Source organism: Amblyomma mixtum, chromosome 1, assembly GCF_055824585.1.
Source record: "Amblyomma mixtum isolate Tamu chromosome 1, ASM5582458v1, whole genome shotgun sequence".
Taxonomy (NCBI): Eukaryota; Metazoa; Arthropoda; class Arachnida; order Ixodida; family Ixodidae; genus Amblyomma; species Amblyomma mixtum.
In genome coordinates, this window is record NC_143012.1 from 307931375 (window position 1) to 307947656 (window position 16282).

General features: G+C 47.2%; 1 protein-coding gene across 1 annotated transcript; it reads right to left on the minus strand.

Moving 5' to 3' along the window:
* Positions 1-599: 599 nt before the first annotated feature.
* LOC149372354 (soma ferritin-like) lies at positions 600-5354 on the minus strand. The gene is made up of 3 exons (XM_089566818.1): positions 5104-5354; positions 3175-3447; positions 600-873 (listed from the first exon to the last, which is right to left on the minus strand). Exons 1-3 carry the CDS (start codon positions 5206-5208, stop codon positions 733-735), a joined length of 519 nt encoding a protein of 172 aa, XP_089422944.1. The 5' UTR covers positions 5209-5354; the 3' UTR covers positions 600-732.
* Between the last annotated feature and the right edge of the window lie 10928 nt (positions 5355-16282).

Here is a 16282-nt window from a genome sequence, read left to right on the forward strand (position 1 = left end):
CTCAGATAGCGAGGGCCACTCCTAAGCTTTCCTTCCCCCATGGCAGGCCACAGATGGTACATTCCGCCAGTCTCCTGCGTGCACACACGCCGTGCTAGCTTCGTCGTTGCATCCATAAAAACTTGTGCAGCTGAGACAAGAATGCTGACTTAGCTCCATTTGGTGCGAAAGCTTCAGTCAGGATTAGTGATATCGCACCCCTAAGCAACTAGTCAGCAGAAAGGGTCTCGGTGAGGTGCAGACCCCACTGGAGAGCTAGCAAAGCTTGATGGTACTGTCTGCTTTAGTGTATAATGGACTGCAAGTTTTCAGGTGCCTCCCACTTCCATTCGAAACTGCTGTCTGTATGCATTTCAAAAAGATCCAAAGAAACTAGCCCTGTTGAGTTCCAGCACCCACTACAGCAGTACAATGCTCATGCTTAAGCACGTGGCATTCCACTTGTGAGAAACAAGGGTGTACAGTCATTTTTTTTTTTCTTTAAGGGCAATACGTGCCAGATAGCGACATACAGTTATGGATACAGAGGAAATGCATGCCAGACAGGTTACAACAGGGCAGCAGCCTGAATGGAGGGATGAACCAAGTCTGACAACTGCTCTCTCTTAACTATTTTATTGTTGCGTAGTAGAAAGGGCCAATCATATATGGTGGCACAACGAATGCAGGCCCTTCACCAACAAGCAGACTGCGGCTTGCGTCTGCGTAAGGAGCCCCTTGAACTGGTCGAGGCTAGTCGCTCAGGGTCTCCTTGTCAAACATGTACTCTCCCAGACCGGGGCCAACGCGCTTCAAGTTGGTCACATAGTCCGAGAGCTCCTTGATTGCCTTCACCTGTTCAGCCAGGTACTCGCTTTCCAGGAAGTCGCACAGCTGCACAACAGGAAATGCAAGAGGGTATTAACAGCAAGGCCCTTTACTTTCACAACAAACTGATGCATATGTTGACATAAGGTGGCCATGGTGGTAGAGGTGTTACATGGAGGAAGGAAAGAATTTAAGAAAGATCGTTATGTCACATTTTTTCAAGCTGGACAGCAAAACAATGGAGCAACGCTATTAGTGGCTGACTATGCCCACTGCAGGACTGAGACCTCTCCCATAAATCTCCAATTAACCCTGTCCTGCGCCAGCTGCAGCCACCTTATCCCCGCAAATTTCTTAATCTCCTCCGCCCACCCAACTTTCTGCTGCCCCCTTCTACGCTTGCATTCTCTTGGAATCTAGTCCGTTACCATAAATCGCCATCGCATTACATGCCCTGCCTAAGCCCATTTCTTCCTCTCGATTTCGACTAGGATGTAACTGACCCACGTTTGTTCCCTGACCCACTCTGCCCTCTTCCCATCTCTTAACATTACACCTATCATGTTCCTTTCTACAGCTCTCTGCGTTGTCCTTCACTCACGCTGAACCCCTTTCCTTAACCTCCACGTTTCTGCCCTATAGATGAGTCAAGGAAAACATATGTGCCAACTACAGAAACTTTCACGCATTGACTGAATGCCTGAATATGGCCAGTGGAAAGAAATGGGACAGCATAGTTGCACAGGCGAGAGGGAGAAAAGCCAGTGTATGACAAAGGATAGTAGGGAGCAGTAGAAACTATGTACAAGGGCGGTCGAAAGTTCCCAGACCACAGGGCCTGCTTTCGAGCAGTAGAGTCGTGCAATTATGAAACCCCCAAAGCTCCAAATCTCAGCACAGGGTAGAAGTATCATTCTCACCTCTGACAACCTTGATAGCTTTATAGACATCTCAAATGTCATATACTGCTGTAAAGCAGACCCTGTGGCCTAAGTACTTCTGACCAACCCTGTACAACCTACGTACATGTAAACAGGAGAAAAAAAAAGGCTTGCATGAAACTACTATCGTGGCACCCTTGATAGTTTACCATACATTAGCTTCCACATTGCACATCGGAGCAGGTAGTTATAAGCAGATTAGATATGTGCATAGACTTTCACTGCTGTCCTGTCCAAGCTGCAAGCTTTCTGCTCATGTCCTGTCCCCATCCTACACTCGAAAGTTCACTGTAAAAATACATATGCACAGAAGCACATGTAGTATCTTATCAAATGCTTCTCTTACTTCAAAGGAAGAAGCTTAATCCCAAAGCTTCGCATATACCATTAGACATCAAAACAATGCTTCTCCAAAATGTTTGTCAGCATAAACAAAGTAGATGTGCACACGGCACTTAGTAACGCTTTCTAATCTGCACCTGAGGAATGGGTGCAGCGCGGAGAGTGCCACAAAGCTAGCTTCGGTTTGGTTTGGTTTATGGGGTTTAACGTCCCAAAGCGACTAAGGCTATGAGAGACGCCGTAGTGGAGGGCTCCGGAAATTTCGACCACCTGGGGTTCTTTAACGTGCACTGACATCGCACAGTACACGGGCCTCTAGAATTTCTCCTCCAAAGAAATTCCAGCCGTCGCGGCCGGGATCGAACCCGCGTCTTTTGGGTCAGCAGCCGAGCACCATAACCGCTGAGCCACCGCGGCGGCCAAAGCTAGCTTCAATGCCACCACGAAGTTGCACTAAGTTAAAAACGTCTGTCACTCGAAAAAGCCATGTCATTTAGTATCGCTGTCTTTGAGGGCGCAGCAAGCATAATTTCATGAACCTATTTCACATGCAGTAAAAAAATTAACTTTGGAGCACTTCCCTCCCTGTCTTACAGGGTGCCCACTCTTTGCTCAATCTTCGACAAGGTGACACCAGAGCTCAGCACAGATCCCAGTGATCAAGAAAAAAAAATTGAAAGTAGAGTGCTTTTACAATTTTTCACCCAGCATACCACCTCAAGCTGCACGCTGCACAAACTAGCCACCATATATGCGTCCTTACGGTTCACTTTTATCAAAAAGTCTGCCAACTCTCCTACTGATCCTGTCGGACTTCATCTGCAGATTTACTCAGACAAGGTGACAGCTCGCCTGCCGATTTCCCGTTATGCGAAATTTTTTTTGGTGTGAAAACAGCTATGCAGTAAATTTTTCCGATTCAGTCCACCATCTTGATTACCACGAAGGAACATCAGTCCAAGGTTGGTATTCAAAGCATACTGCTTGGATGTAGCTTTCTCATCACTGTTTCACACTGTCACAAGCGCACAAAAGCATGATGCACCGCTTTATGACACACAGAGCACCAGAAAGGCACCCTCACCTGAGCATCGTTGTGGTCAGTAGCCTGCTTGTGCAGGTCAAGCAGCGACTGGTTGACAGTCTTCTCCAGCTCCAGAGCAGCCTGCATGGCCTCCAGGCCGGTGCCCCATTCGTCCTGTGACGGCTTCTGGATCGGCTGCAGTACGACGCGCCCTCCACGCATGTTCTGGTACTTCATCAGCTTATCGGCATGCTCGCGCTCCTCCTCGCTACTCTTCTTGAAGAACTTGTGAAATCCCGGCAGGGCCACATCATCACGGTCGAAGTAGTAGGCCTGCGAAACAATGTGAAAACAACGTGAACAAGATATGCAAGGATTGGGGTTTCACAGTAGCAAAAGTGGTACTATACGGGGTAGACGTTAAAGAACCCCCAAGTGGTCGAAATTATCTGGAACCCTCCATTTGAGAGAATTGCTATAAACAAATGCAAAAAATTCGTTCTAGCAGCTTGATTCTAGCATGCCTGAATCAATACAGGATCAAAAAAATGTTTTGTACACTTCAGCTAAGGATATAAGTAAACCTGGTTCAAGTGAGAAACTCGCATCACCTAAACTAAACTAGTCTCACTGCTTCAGTTTCACGTGACAGGCAACACTTATCTGTCAGAAAAAAGCTTACGATGCCATGTCAATGAACATAATGCTACAGCTATAAGTGTCTCGCATACTCGGAGTGACCCACACAAGCCTACTCTATAAACTATACTGCGTACAACGGAACGAAGGTTGGCAATGGCAAAGTTCATCAGCCAAAATTTTATTCCTCTGAAAAAAGCTTTGACCAAAAACCTTTGTCCCCAGGAAACCTGACAATCGTCACAATATTTTTTGCTTCTGCTATTTGTAGATAAAAAAAAAGCTGTTAATCAGGACAGATGACAGAGTGCACAAAAAAGTCAGAGAAGTATTTTTCACCCAAGTTAGAAAGCCTACAAAATAAAGAGTTGGTACGCAAATTTCTGACAGCCACCTCCAACATAAACTGTCACTACAGCAACTGAACGCGAACGTCACTTTGTAAAAAGCACATGCTCGTGCGTGCGGCCACCAATAAAAAATAAACCCAATATAAACACTCAAACCAGCTTCCAAAAACGTCGACCAATTTTACATGTGACGTCCCAAAAGCACTAGTTTTTATGTATTTCATCAGCTGGACCGCAGTAATAGTGCACTACGAACAAGTTTAATCGCTTACAAACCAATAAACAGCCGTCCTGAAATCGCGGCCGCAATTTGCTGCACAGAAGACATAACCTCTAAACGCGAGGTTAGCTACCTACGGTAAGGATATAAAACGGACGCAGCAAAGCGGCGACGAAAGTGTTTCTGCTTTTAATGGACGCAGAGACGGAGCTGCCGACACGAAGATAAGCATGAAACAGGTTGCTCTAGAGTTGGGCAACGCTGCTGACGAATTTAGCACGCAGCGGCCGCCAACAAGTCGCGACGGGCCCGAACGAAAGCGATTGCCTTCGGAATTGCGGGGATTAAGGAAGTGGAACGGGCGAAGGTTTCCACGAAAGCCATCTACGCCGTTTCAGTAGCACGGGGGGCGGTGACGGAAACGAGACGACAGCACAAGCGCTACCCGAAAACTGTACACGGTGCGCATGTAATACACTTTCGCGAGTGGTAGCAGATCGCTCGCGTCACGTGCAGTGTCCGACGTGAAAACACAACTGAAGTTTAACTTCGAAGCGAGTACGAGTAGAATGCACCTCATAAAGATTTTTGGACGCCCTCTGCATGCTTGGCACCAAAGGACACAATGCACAAAAAGAATCACCGATCAGTGAGTCGTTACGCAATCCGCGCCAATTCAGTGAAAACATGACAGGTAGCGCGGAGCTCGCGTAGAGAGTCGCACTGAAAAGGCGAAGGTGAGTGATGTGCAGCGGAAAAATTTATGACGCATTGCTTTACCATTGAAGTGTAGACGTAGCTCGCGTAGAGTTCCATGTTGATCTGCTTGTTGATGCGGGCCTCGCAATCGACGTGGTAGTTTTGGCGGGGCTGAGTGGCGGCCATCTTCGTCGTCTTGTTCCCGTTCGGAATCTCAAACTGTACTTGACTTCAAAAAAGATTTAGGAAGAGTTGGGAGAAGAGAGAGAAACAGTTTGGCGATGCTCGTTCAATCACTGTTGAAGCATAACATCGACCAAAACATGGCGGAAATGGCGGGGAGCGCGCTTTTATACCCTCCGGCCGCTGTTCCGGGAGCCGCTTGTTCCCCCTACCTTATTTCTAAAAATTTTGATAATCTCTATCTAAAATTAATTTTTCTTCCTTTAGAATTGTTGGCAGCCAAATTATTTTTTTTATCGGCACAAATTTAATGGTTTTTGTCTTAGTTTAGGATGTCACGTGATGTTGGTTGACGTCAATACAGCTGGCCACAATGGACTCTGCACACATTTTTGTGCTATTTTGTTTCATCTGTGATTCTGCAGGTCAATGGTAGAACGCACTTTAGCATTAGAAGCGTTCTTCAAACAGTCTGGCTAAAATTAAATACCACGTCAGGTTTCTAATGCCAGCTTTTACCTCACGTGCCTGCCAACCTTTGTGACGGAGCGTTTATGAACAGTGTGCTGGCATATTGCACGTGGCCCCTATTTGTATCCATGCCATTGGTAACTCTTTGCACTGGCATTTTTGTTTGTAGATAGGTGTCGGCAAGGGTATAAATACCCTCTCAACTACGCATATCTAAACCACCATGCGAAACCACAAAAGGCGCACAGCGATATGAGCCTTGCTTGTTAAGAGACCACCATATTAATGCGCCATAGTTGACATTTGTTCCGTTTTCACGTCACTGGGAGATTGTTTCGGCTCCATCGTCTTGAGCCCACTGAAATTTAGGCGACAGAAAAAAAAAATAGTTGTCTATAGCTGATGACGATGCAAAGGAAGCGAGGGGGGAGGGGGGGCAGTCGTACCAGTTTTTCTTTAGATTGTAAGATATCATCGATCCTCACAGGTGATAAAAATAAGGATAGCCACACAATCCAGAGAATCGACACTCTACTCACACAATGAAAATTGACTAACTGAGATCGAGAGCTACGACCGGTGGTATGATTATTTTTGCTTGGTCACCGAGCTCATACGACCGTTAACCAGTAGCTGGCGTGCTGGCTTAAGGCTCTGAACCCTCTTGAAGAGTGATCGCCTGAGTGTCAGGACTCAAGAGAGACTGGCTAAAGTCAGTACTAGTCCGACGTTCCCCTGTTTACCCTAGGGATAAGGAAGGGCGGTAAATACAACTACGGCGAGTTTTTTCCACTTCCGAGGCAACAATAAACGGCTATCTAACCGTTTTGATACAGCTGGGATAGACCTAAAGTGATCACCTTCAAGTCACCTAATTCATATTCAATTGCAGGTGTTGATTTAAGGGCTGCGAGATGGGTGACCGCCTCCCCCCAACTATCGGAGTGACAAATTTTTTTATGGCAAAACCACACTACCCCCTCTCCCGAATTGATTGTGCAAATAGAACCCCCTCCCCCCCCCCCCCCCCCCTTCCCCCACTTGCTCCCTACCACCCCCTTCAAGAGTTCTCGTGAATCCTGGGAGGGCTTCCCTCTTTACTTTTGCTCGCCATAAAAGTTTGTTTCCCTCTCTCTCATGAGTCCATCTGAAACTATAGCGAAAGAAAAAAAAAAACGAAACCCCACTCAAACTGATAGCCTCGAAGAGCGCCTTGTTCGGCGCCCACACGGCAGCCACGAGGCGCATTCGTGCCCGGAAGTTAGAGCCACAGGCTACAGCACCACACAGCTGCGCAACTGACGCGTTGCTGCAGGTGCATGCAGCGTGCCAACATATACGTATGCCCAGCTGGCGACTGCTGGACGAAGGCACGCGATCTTTGCAGAGATGTCTACGTGTGGAATTTTCTCTTGGTTAACTGCGTCTCCCTCGTAGTATGTCGTAACCAAAAACTCCCAGGTTTGCCTGGCTTCTGGCAAGTCAGAATGTTATCCAGGAGACCTTTGTAGGGATAGCGGCGCAGCTTTTTCCTGTTACGATTTCTCGCCCTTGGGGACGCCGGAAAGCCTGGTATACTTTCCTTTCGGTGTCCTTTCTGTTTTCTTATTTTTTAACTCCTAACTACCATTTCATCTTAACGCTGCAGAAACATCACGCCTTTACTACAATGGTTGCAAGGGTACGAGTCAGTTACGCTTTCGAAAATTACATACACGCTGAATGGTTAAGTCAGGGCGGAGTCATTCCGACAGTTCCGCCGGTGCAGTTATCGGGAAGAGCGCGTGATGGCACAGGCCGAGCCAAATGGTGTGACTCAGGCAGCACGAGTGCGCGTGACGCGTCTGTCTCTGTCGGGGTGCAACTGAGCGGCAACAGCACATCCTACTTGTCTCAAAAAACCCCTCGTTGATCTTGCACAACTGTGCACTGGTTACGTGCAGGCTATGGGGATCCGGACGTTGGGCGGTCAGCATTTTCCCTTCCATTTAGACACGAAAGCAACGAATTTCTTGCTGATACGAGGAATTAAACTTGGTCGACGACTACATGTCGTACAAATTACTCATGTCTTGAAAAAAAAAAATACCGTAAGCGCTACAACAAACACCACCAAAGGAAGAGGACGTGAACGCAAGGGTAGCGTGACTCTTCATGCTATTCGCTAGACTTCCCCTGAAGATTCCTAAGAAGAATAAGTGTTGAAATGAGCGAATAGATGATGTAATGTGTTCAGAATTGTCGATGAGTTTTATTATATTCGCGCAAAGACGAAAACCTCTCCGTGCAGCAGACAAGAATGACGGATCGGTCGCCTATATCCTGTGGATAAAGACAGGCTGGAGCGTAAAGCACGCACGCATAACTTATTGTCTGCTTTTCTTCATGATTGCTTCAGACGCTCCATTACAGGCAAGTCGATTACCCCCCCCCCCCCCCCCCCCCCTAGAAAAAAATAAGGCGAAAAGGATCCTGTTATGCCGACATAGAAAGATAGAAAGCAAGCGAACTTCGCCGCCTGAGCAATATTGGAGGAAGAGAGATGGCAGCGGTCACAGCTGGGCCATGGATAACTTGATTGTTCCGCAAATGTGCTCAAGACGGGTGCAAAATAAGGGAAAAGGAGAGTGATCAGTAAATATGAAGTTCAGACTGGAGCCGCTACCGATGTAAAGAATAATATGATCGATCGACTGCTTATCCACAAAGAATCGCGAAGCTTGTACCATGCTGTCGCAATGGCTGGAGTAAAAATGGAGGAATAGGGGGAAGCAAATTTGGCTGCCCTAGAGTAACTCGGCTCATACAGTTTCATGTGTCGAAACTTTATGATCCCCGGTCACATGTGTGATGGTAATGCTTATATTGCGGCCAAACATCTTAGAAAATCACTCTTTGCGTTCGTGATTCCGCCTCCCCCTCGTGTGGTGGGGGAAATACGCGTGGAGCCAACGCAAGGCAGTTTTTCTAAACCGACATACTTGAAGGAATTGGTGAGCGCTAAAAAAACACGGAAAAAGGACGAACACACAGGACGAAGCGCTTAAGCCGACATGTCGTCAGCACACAAAACTTGTCAGCACACGCGTACAACTGTTATCGTGCTGCAATAGAACATCACAGGCGTGAGCTATATTTTTTAACGGCTTCATATGCGCAATTCTTTGCAGATGACACTGTAGTGACTCCGGTGCGATGAAGCAAGCAGAAAGTCGTCGGTGATACCGCTGCGTCACTTGGTTGGAGTGTTTTTTTTTTCTTTTTTTTTTTATCGCGCTCGTTGCCGCAGCTCCAGCGTTCTTCGCGCAGCACCCTCGAGTACACACCACTGAAGCCGCATGTCTAATCTTTTACAACACCGATCGAGTTTGATTCATATGTTGCGTTACTCTGCTTAGTGTTCATGTATACCTAAATTGAGACTGCATTTCTATGCAGGACGTCAGAGCAATTTCGAATATCACATATTCTCTTTCGTCGGCTCCAAGTGTACCGTAAACAGTTCCTGAACATGTATACACGCACGTAAACGCAGCGCGGGAGACCCGCGGGCATTTTTACTCTGCATAAATGCTCCATGCGTAAGGGCCTACAGATCTGAAGACACCTAAATTTGTAGGACATATATTAGTTGGAAACCTATAGGCGTTCATGTACATGCAGATATGTTCCGTTCAGCTCTTCAAAGCCATTGAGGTACCGCAGGCTTCACTGCAGCTAAAGAACTACGTGACGTGATGAAAGGTGCGTAGACCAACTGAATGCTGTGCCTGCGGTAGACACGATAAGGGCGTCAGCTTTTGTCTCTGCGAGTGACGCCACCCGTCGCAAGCCACTCACACAAAGGGCCCCGATAAGATAATGAACACTGCCATGAAGGCACAAACAGGTGAGAGAAGGACATGCGACTGGTTTGTAGAATATATTGATATAGCCAGTTTCAGCACACAATGGTGCCTCGCCGAAGTTCGTCAAAGCGATAATCTTGTTGCCGAGTGTCTTTGTCTAGTTAAGTGTAGTAACTTTCGTTGCCAGGTTCGCACTCTGCCCGTGTTACAAGCCGTTGTCGCAATATGCGAGCAACAACATGCTGAGAAGGCGAACCCTTTCCGGCGAATGAAGTGCGATTACTGACGCGATGGTTTTTTTTTCTTCTTTGTCTTGCTTAATAAGTTCGCATTGACTCAATTAATGGCCATTGGAAACAACGCAGGACAGCAAGTAGACGATGAGACACGGTGCCCTAATTGTCAGCAATGAATAATTTTATTGCTCGCACAATGCGATGCCGAATGCACGTCGTGATACAGCAATCCCTGTCTTTGCCGTGCTACCACATCACTTACTCCACCGCGTTGCAAATGTATAATTAATGATGACTTCACAAATTTTCTACTTCGATTGCAAAGAGCACTGTGTATGCTGTGATCTTCACCAGCTGGATGACCATCAGCAAATAACATATCTGGCGATGCATGAAATTCCAGCACGCGTTTTCCTGCCGGAATAGTGGTATGCAGTTGTCCGTTCGAAAACAACATGCTGCAGCGGTATACTTTCCTTATATGAAAATCGCATGGTTCGATGAACTGTGTGGACTGGCGTATTGATTGATTGATCGATTGCGTTGAAAGAAGTGTACGAACGCTAAGCCCTCGTTGTCTATTCTTGTCCGCAGTAAGAGTCGCCTCAAAATCTGTGGTCCACTTCGATTTCAGCGCAGCAACCTTGAAAACTGTGAGTTGCGAATGCAAAGCCTATTCCGCTGATGTTCTCTGCAATGGCAGAGGTGTGCAAATATTCGGAATTTTCGAATAGCGAACGGAATATCGTTCTATTCGAATCGCTGTACGAATCAAACAACACATATTCAAAATTATTCGGAACGAATGGAATCCATCTGCCACGTAGGCAGGAATTTTTCTCGGGAGGGGCTCAAGGTAATTTCTAGTGGCTTACGGGACAGGGGAGAGTGGGCCGGGGGGGGGGGGGGGGGGGGGGGGGGCGTCGCTTTCTGTGTACTGCCAAAGAAGAGAGGGGGGGGGGGGGGACTTGGACACGTGCCTCGAATCCATTGTCAATTTCTCATAGTTTTCGAATAGGGCAGACCGTTTTTTTGGGGGGGGAGGGGGAAGTCTATTTCAAAAATATGGCCCACTCCGAAGCCGCACAGTATGTTGACGTGACCGCTCTGTGCGGAAGTTCGGTTGAACGCCGCGACGCGGCGTATGCTCGTGTGGTGGCGTTCATAATGCTCATACATAAGTCCTTAAGGATCATCAACTCATGTTTGGCGCTATTAGTTTGTTCGCTGTCGCCATCAGTAGCAAAAGGCAATTTTCCTGTAGGTATGTGCCATTGTCATAGAATTAATATTCTAGGGTTAATTCGTATTCCGTGTCCTATAGTACATGTATCAGTGCCGTGTTTTTCGACAGCTACAGCTTTAACTCTATGACTTATAGCACCAATGCTACCACTTAACTTCTTTGCATGAATATTCGTTTTGTACGAATATTCGCCCACCCAGCCAGTAATCACGCAAATGTTCAATTCCTTTTCGATTAGTCTCTTTCGCTGTTTCATTCGTATTCGACTCGGTATCTACCTACACCGGTCGTGTTCGATTATCGTATTCGATTCGGTTTCCAAAAAGCACTATTCGCACACCCCTAAACAACGAGCATCCGAGCAGACGCGACATTGTATGCATGCACGTGTTTCACATGCCTTTTCTACAGACGACCGATTACTGTCCTTGCCTGATTAGATAAGTCGTCGGGCGCGGAAGTCATCGAGAACACTCCTACATGCCCTGCATGCGCTGCTCGAAGATAATAGGTGAACGGGTTGGACTTTTCAGCGTCACGTGAGGCGACGAGCTTTGTCGTTAACTTGGTTGGCTCGTGGCATGAAACAATGATGCTCTCACAGGACGAAAATATGTGCAGGCGCCTGTATGCTTGGCAACAGCTCAACTTTCTTTTTTTTCCGAAAACGTTTCACAACGCCTGGAAAGAGGTCAAACCTTGATCTCATTCGTAAAAGCGCAGCTCCTCCATGCACATGACTGCCGCATATGGCAGTATAAACGAGCGCTATAGCTGCGGAACAGGTTAATTCAGAAACACTTAATCCGCTGCACTTAAGTCTACAAGAGTCAATATCACATGTTCACGAAGACGTCATTCAGCTAGCGAAATACGCGGTTCTTTTGCTATTATTTCGCTGTACTGTTCACAGTACCGCGCTCTCAAGCGAAGATGTAATCAGTTGCTTTCGTCTTCACTGTACCGGCCGACGTATAGTGATGCATCACTCTAAACACGAATACACCTATATGGGAGTAAAATGGGAGTAAGTTGTCCTCTTGCGCACACCCTTTTATAAAATTGTGTGCGATATATATTGAGACCCATTTCAAGTTTACGTCTGCTTTCTCTTCCCTTTATTTCACTTTGCCTTATGGTTATGAAGCTATTGTGGCAGCGGTAGAGTTCTTTCACTACCTCCGTCGTCCAGGTGTTCCTTACCTTTATTCTGAGACGTATACGCTGCGTGCTGTATGCCTGGCTTACATACTCCACACTTGACATCTGTGCATTCTTTTTGTGTGCCATTCTTCGACCTGCTTCCAGACGAGCCTCATCAATAAACTTAGGCTTCCAAATGTCTTTCCCGCGCCTTTGTCTCCATCTTTCTACGCATCTTCCTCGAGGAGAAGGCCTCCAGTTGAGATCTCGGTACGCGTACACTACAGCTACAATAGCGATTAGGAGATAGCGAGTTTTTGGTTAGCCATCCTCTGCGTGTGCGTCACAGAAGAGGTGACGTCAGCAACAGTACACATGTCCCGATGCAGCGCTGTCCATGAGACGAAGAATTCTATTGTTTTGCAGCTTAACGGCAGATTTCACATTGCGTTGATTCAAGAGAAGTTAGTGAATCACTGGGGAGATAAAAAAACAATGTCGAGGACTTGCAGCCCAAATCGATCGACTCTTCGCTCGAAATTCGCATTCCATTTTTTTATCTCCTGCTTTATTCATACTGGAAAGAGCTATACGAAACGAAAAATTGGGTACGGGGACAGACTAAATGGATAGAACACTCAAGTGCTGGCGAAACAATTCTATCTGTTCAGTATATATATATATGGCTATTTCAAGAGTGCCGCGATCGCCTTGCTCCTCGCCTTTTGGCTACGGCAGCATATACAGGGAAAGAAAAGTACTTGCAATGTTGCTTATACTGCGCTGCAGACAGGCATAATACGATATATTAAACAGATCCCTTCTACAATTCAAGTTATTGAACCTAATCAACTGTATTGAATTCCACAGGACCGATGCACAAAATCTCGAGTACAGAAAAGAAAAGGAAATGTGTTTTTGCAGTCGCTGAAGGCTTTTCTGCCTTAAAACGACCAAGCCCACCTGGGCTATATGCCTCGAGAAAGCAGAAACTGAGTATACGCTAATTCCGCCACTTCTCATAGGCTTATCATAGTCGACTCCTCTCTGCAACATCTTGGGAAGGAGCGAACAGGCGTAAATCTTGTGAACAGAATAGCAGCACCCAGTGACTGCCCGCCGCCTTCACAGCTGTCCATGCACACGGACAAAGATCCTTCGGAGCGCCCACAAAAGATGACTGACTCCTCTTGCGAAACTTGGGCGGACGGCAGGAAAATGGCCGCCGGAGCGAGACCTCACCAAAGGCCAACTGGCAGACGGCAAGCAAACAGGTCGATGGGAACGACCTCTAACACGTGCGCGGTCGGCCAGCGGCGAGAAGCTTATTCTTGGCAGGTTTGCCGTTAACAACGCCGCGATTGCGGCGACAAGAATGCCGTGTGGAGAGAGCTTGGCGCGGTGAACGAACACCGTTCAAGGTGCGCTAGCTGCTGCTGCAGCGCTGCAGCCGTCCCTCGGTGTTGTGCGTAACGATGCCAGCGTTGTACTCGGGCCCGCCTGCGGCGAGCGAGCGAAAGCGACAGACATCCTGGGCGCGTGGGGGCCCCGCTGTCTTCGTCTCCCTCCCTCCCTCCCTCCCTTCCTTTCTTTCTTTCTTTCTTTCTTTCTTTCTTTCTTTCTTTCTTTCTTTCTTTCTTTCTTTCTTTCTTTCTTTCTTTCTTTCTTTCTTTCCTTCTTCCTTCCTTCCTTCCTTTCTTTCTTTCTTTCTCTCTTTCTTTCTTTCTTTGCCTCTCATCTGCGCGTCGAACTTCGCGACCCCTCGTTATCCTCCTCGGAGGTGTACTTTATAGCCTGCAGTATAGATTTGCATATCCGGAACACCGCTATGCAGCGCATGCAGGCTCACTTATTCCTGCTCGACATGCAGGTACACAGTGTGCGGAGCCCTCTTAAGGACCATGGATTGAATATACGCTGACTTTACAATGTTACAAAGCAACTTCAATTATTGTGTTATGATGGATGACTTCGAAGGTTGGATTGTGGGTACACAACACGGAAACTACGTCTACCGACCGCCTGCGGTTACGTTTGAGTCCGTGTTTTAATTCGTTCGTTATCTCAAGTAGGCAGTAGCATGGCTCAATGTAAACAAACGGAGTGGAAGATTCTGGCTGGGGCGTGGCGCTCCTCAACGGATCTCAAAAGAGCCACAGGGGCGTTTTTTGATGTCGATTTCTAAAAATCTACAAGCTGTGATCAATACGTTGCCTGTTACAGCCGTGGAATATAAGAGGGAGAAGTGAACGAGTGGGTAAGAGCAGGGAGAGTTAACGACTGGAGCTTTAATGACTGGTCGGCAATAAGACATATGATGGTGGCCGGTGAAGACTATCATAACAAAACAGTTCATTTTTCTAGGAGAATAAAAGCTGTATATTGCAACCAGCAACACAAGAAGCTATGCAGAAGAGCGACTCAGCCGATGCATAAACAGTAATGATCGATTGTTTGGAATGAATTCCTGATGGAATATTAATCTTCTTTGGAATGCTAGATAAGATAGTGGTTTAATTAAAACAGTATTTCCGCATTAAAGATTATTTACTTTTGTTGGGCCCGAGCTCCTTTACTGTCTCTTCACGTAGGCGGCCTTGTCACGTCTCCTTCTACGGAGGATTATAGATTCCGTAACCTTGTTTTGACCTTTAACCAAGCCAGAAAGGTGCTGCATCCATACTTCAACTCCACAGCGTTGAGTGGCCACGCTGTGTTTATCTTTTCTCAGTGACCGCTCGTAGACGCGGCCATGAGAATTGGCTTTGTTTTTGAATTTGTTTTTCCCTTTCTTCTTATGCTCTCTCTGCTGTTTAACCGTACACCTGGCGGCAGTGACGAAAAGAGCCAAGCAGCTAGCAGTTGCTGATCCGCTTCTATCCTCCAGGCAACGGCTGCTCAGTCGCCGTCGTGCATCTCCCATGTTTTCCTTCCGATCGCGTTCACTCCGGAATGTGTATACGTTGGCAGCAGCTCGCACCACGCGAGGCGCTGAAACCGAAGAAGCCCGCGACGCATTCGTCTATCGTGGGAGCGTAAACAACGTCGTGGCAGCTCTCGCCTCAGTCACGTGGATGTGCCGCACTTTCCGGATTAGAACCTCCGTATCTGCCATTCTGGACGGCGCGTACTCAGCATATTCACGGACTATGGAGGCTCTATCCAGGTGGCATGCACTGCGTGCATGAACAAAGGATAGAACAAATATGTTCGCTCGCTCGCTCGAGAGCACTGATCTGCGGTTGTAAATATCGGCGCGAACTCATGGAAAGTATACTTTGGGCAAACAAAGGCGGCAGATCGACGTTCGGAACACCAGCGACCCCACATCTCGAAGGATTGTTCGTACCTCGTTCGCCGCACAGCTTGCGTGCCTGAGGAATGCGAAACTTCGCGTTCATTGTTTTGCAAACCACAGTGAACTTTTAATTGATTAAGAGTTAATTGTACCTTTGGGCGGCGGATAGACACTTTCATATTGAAGAGTGGAAACCGGTGGTGCCCCCCTTTAGTGAAAATTCTGATAAGAGTATGTATTGGCCCTAACTCATTCTTGTATTGTATCGGCCCCCTTTCAGTCTGATACAGGTTTAATGACGCTAAAGCTTCGCCTTTAGGAGTGGAACGCGACAGCGTGTTGTAACGCTGTCAGGGAGTCCACGGAACGCCACCACCCGTTCGGCGCGATGCCTTGCCCTTTGAACGCAACGCTTTTTGAGGAAAGGAAATGGCGCAGTAATTCTCTGTCATCTCGGTGGACACCTGAACCGCACCGTACAGGAAGGGACGAAGTCGGAGTGAAAGAGAAAGACGGGCTGTAATGAATAAAATTAACATAGTATTTGAGGAAAGGAAATTACGCAGTAACTGTCTCACATATCTCGGTGGACACCCGTCATCCGTTTGTAGAGGAAGGGAGGAAGTGGGAGTGAAAGAAGAAAGAGGGGCCGTAATGAAGAAAATGAAAATTGTATTTGAGGAAAGGAAATTACGCAGTAACTGCCTCACACCCGTCAGAAGCTTGACACCTGCTGACAAGCTTCTGCTGATAGCCTTCTGTCGACAATGATGACGCATTAAAGGCTTTCGCCGTAATACGCCTTGCAATTGCTCACACGTGTTACCGAGAAGAG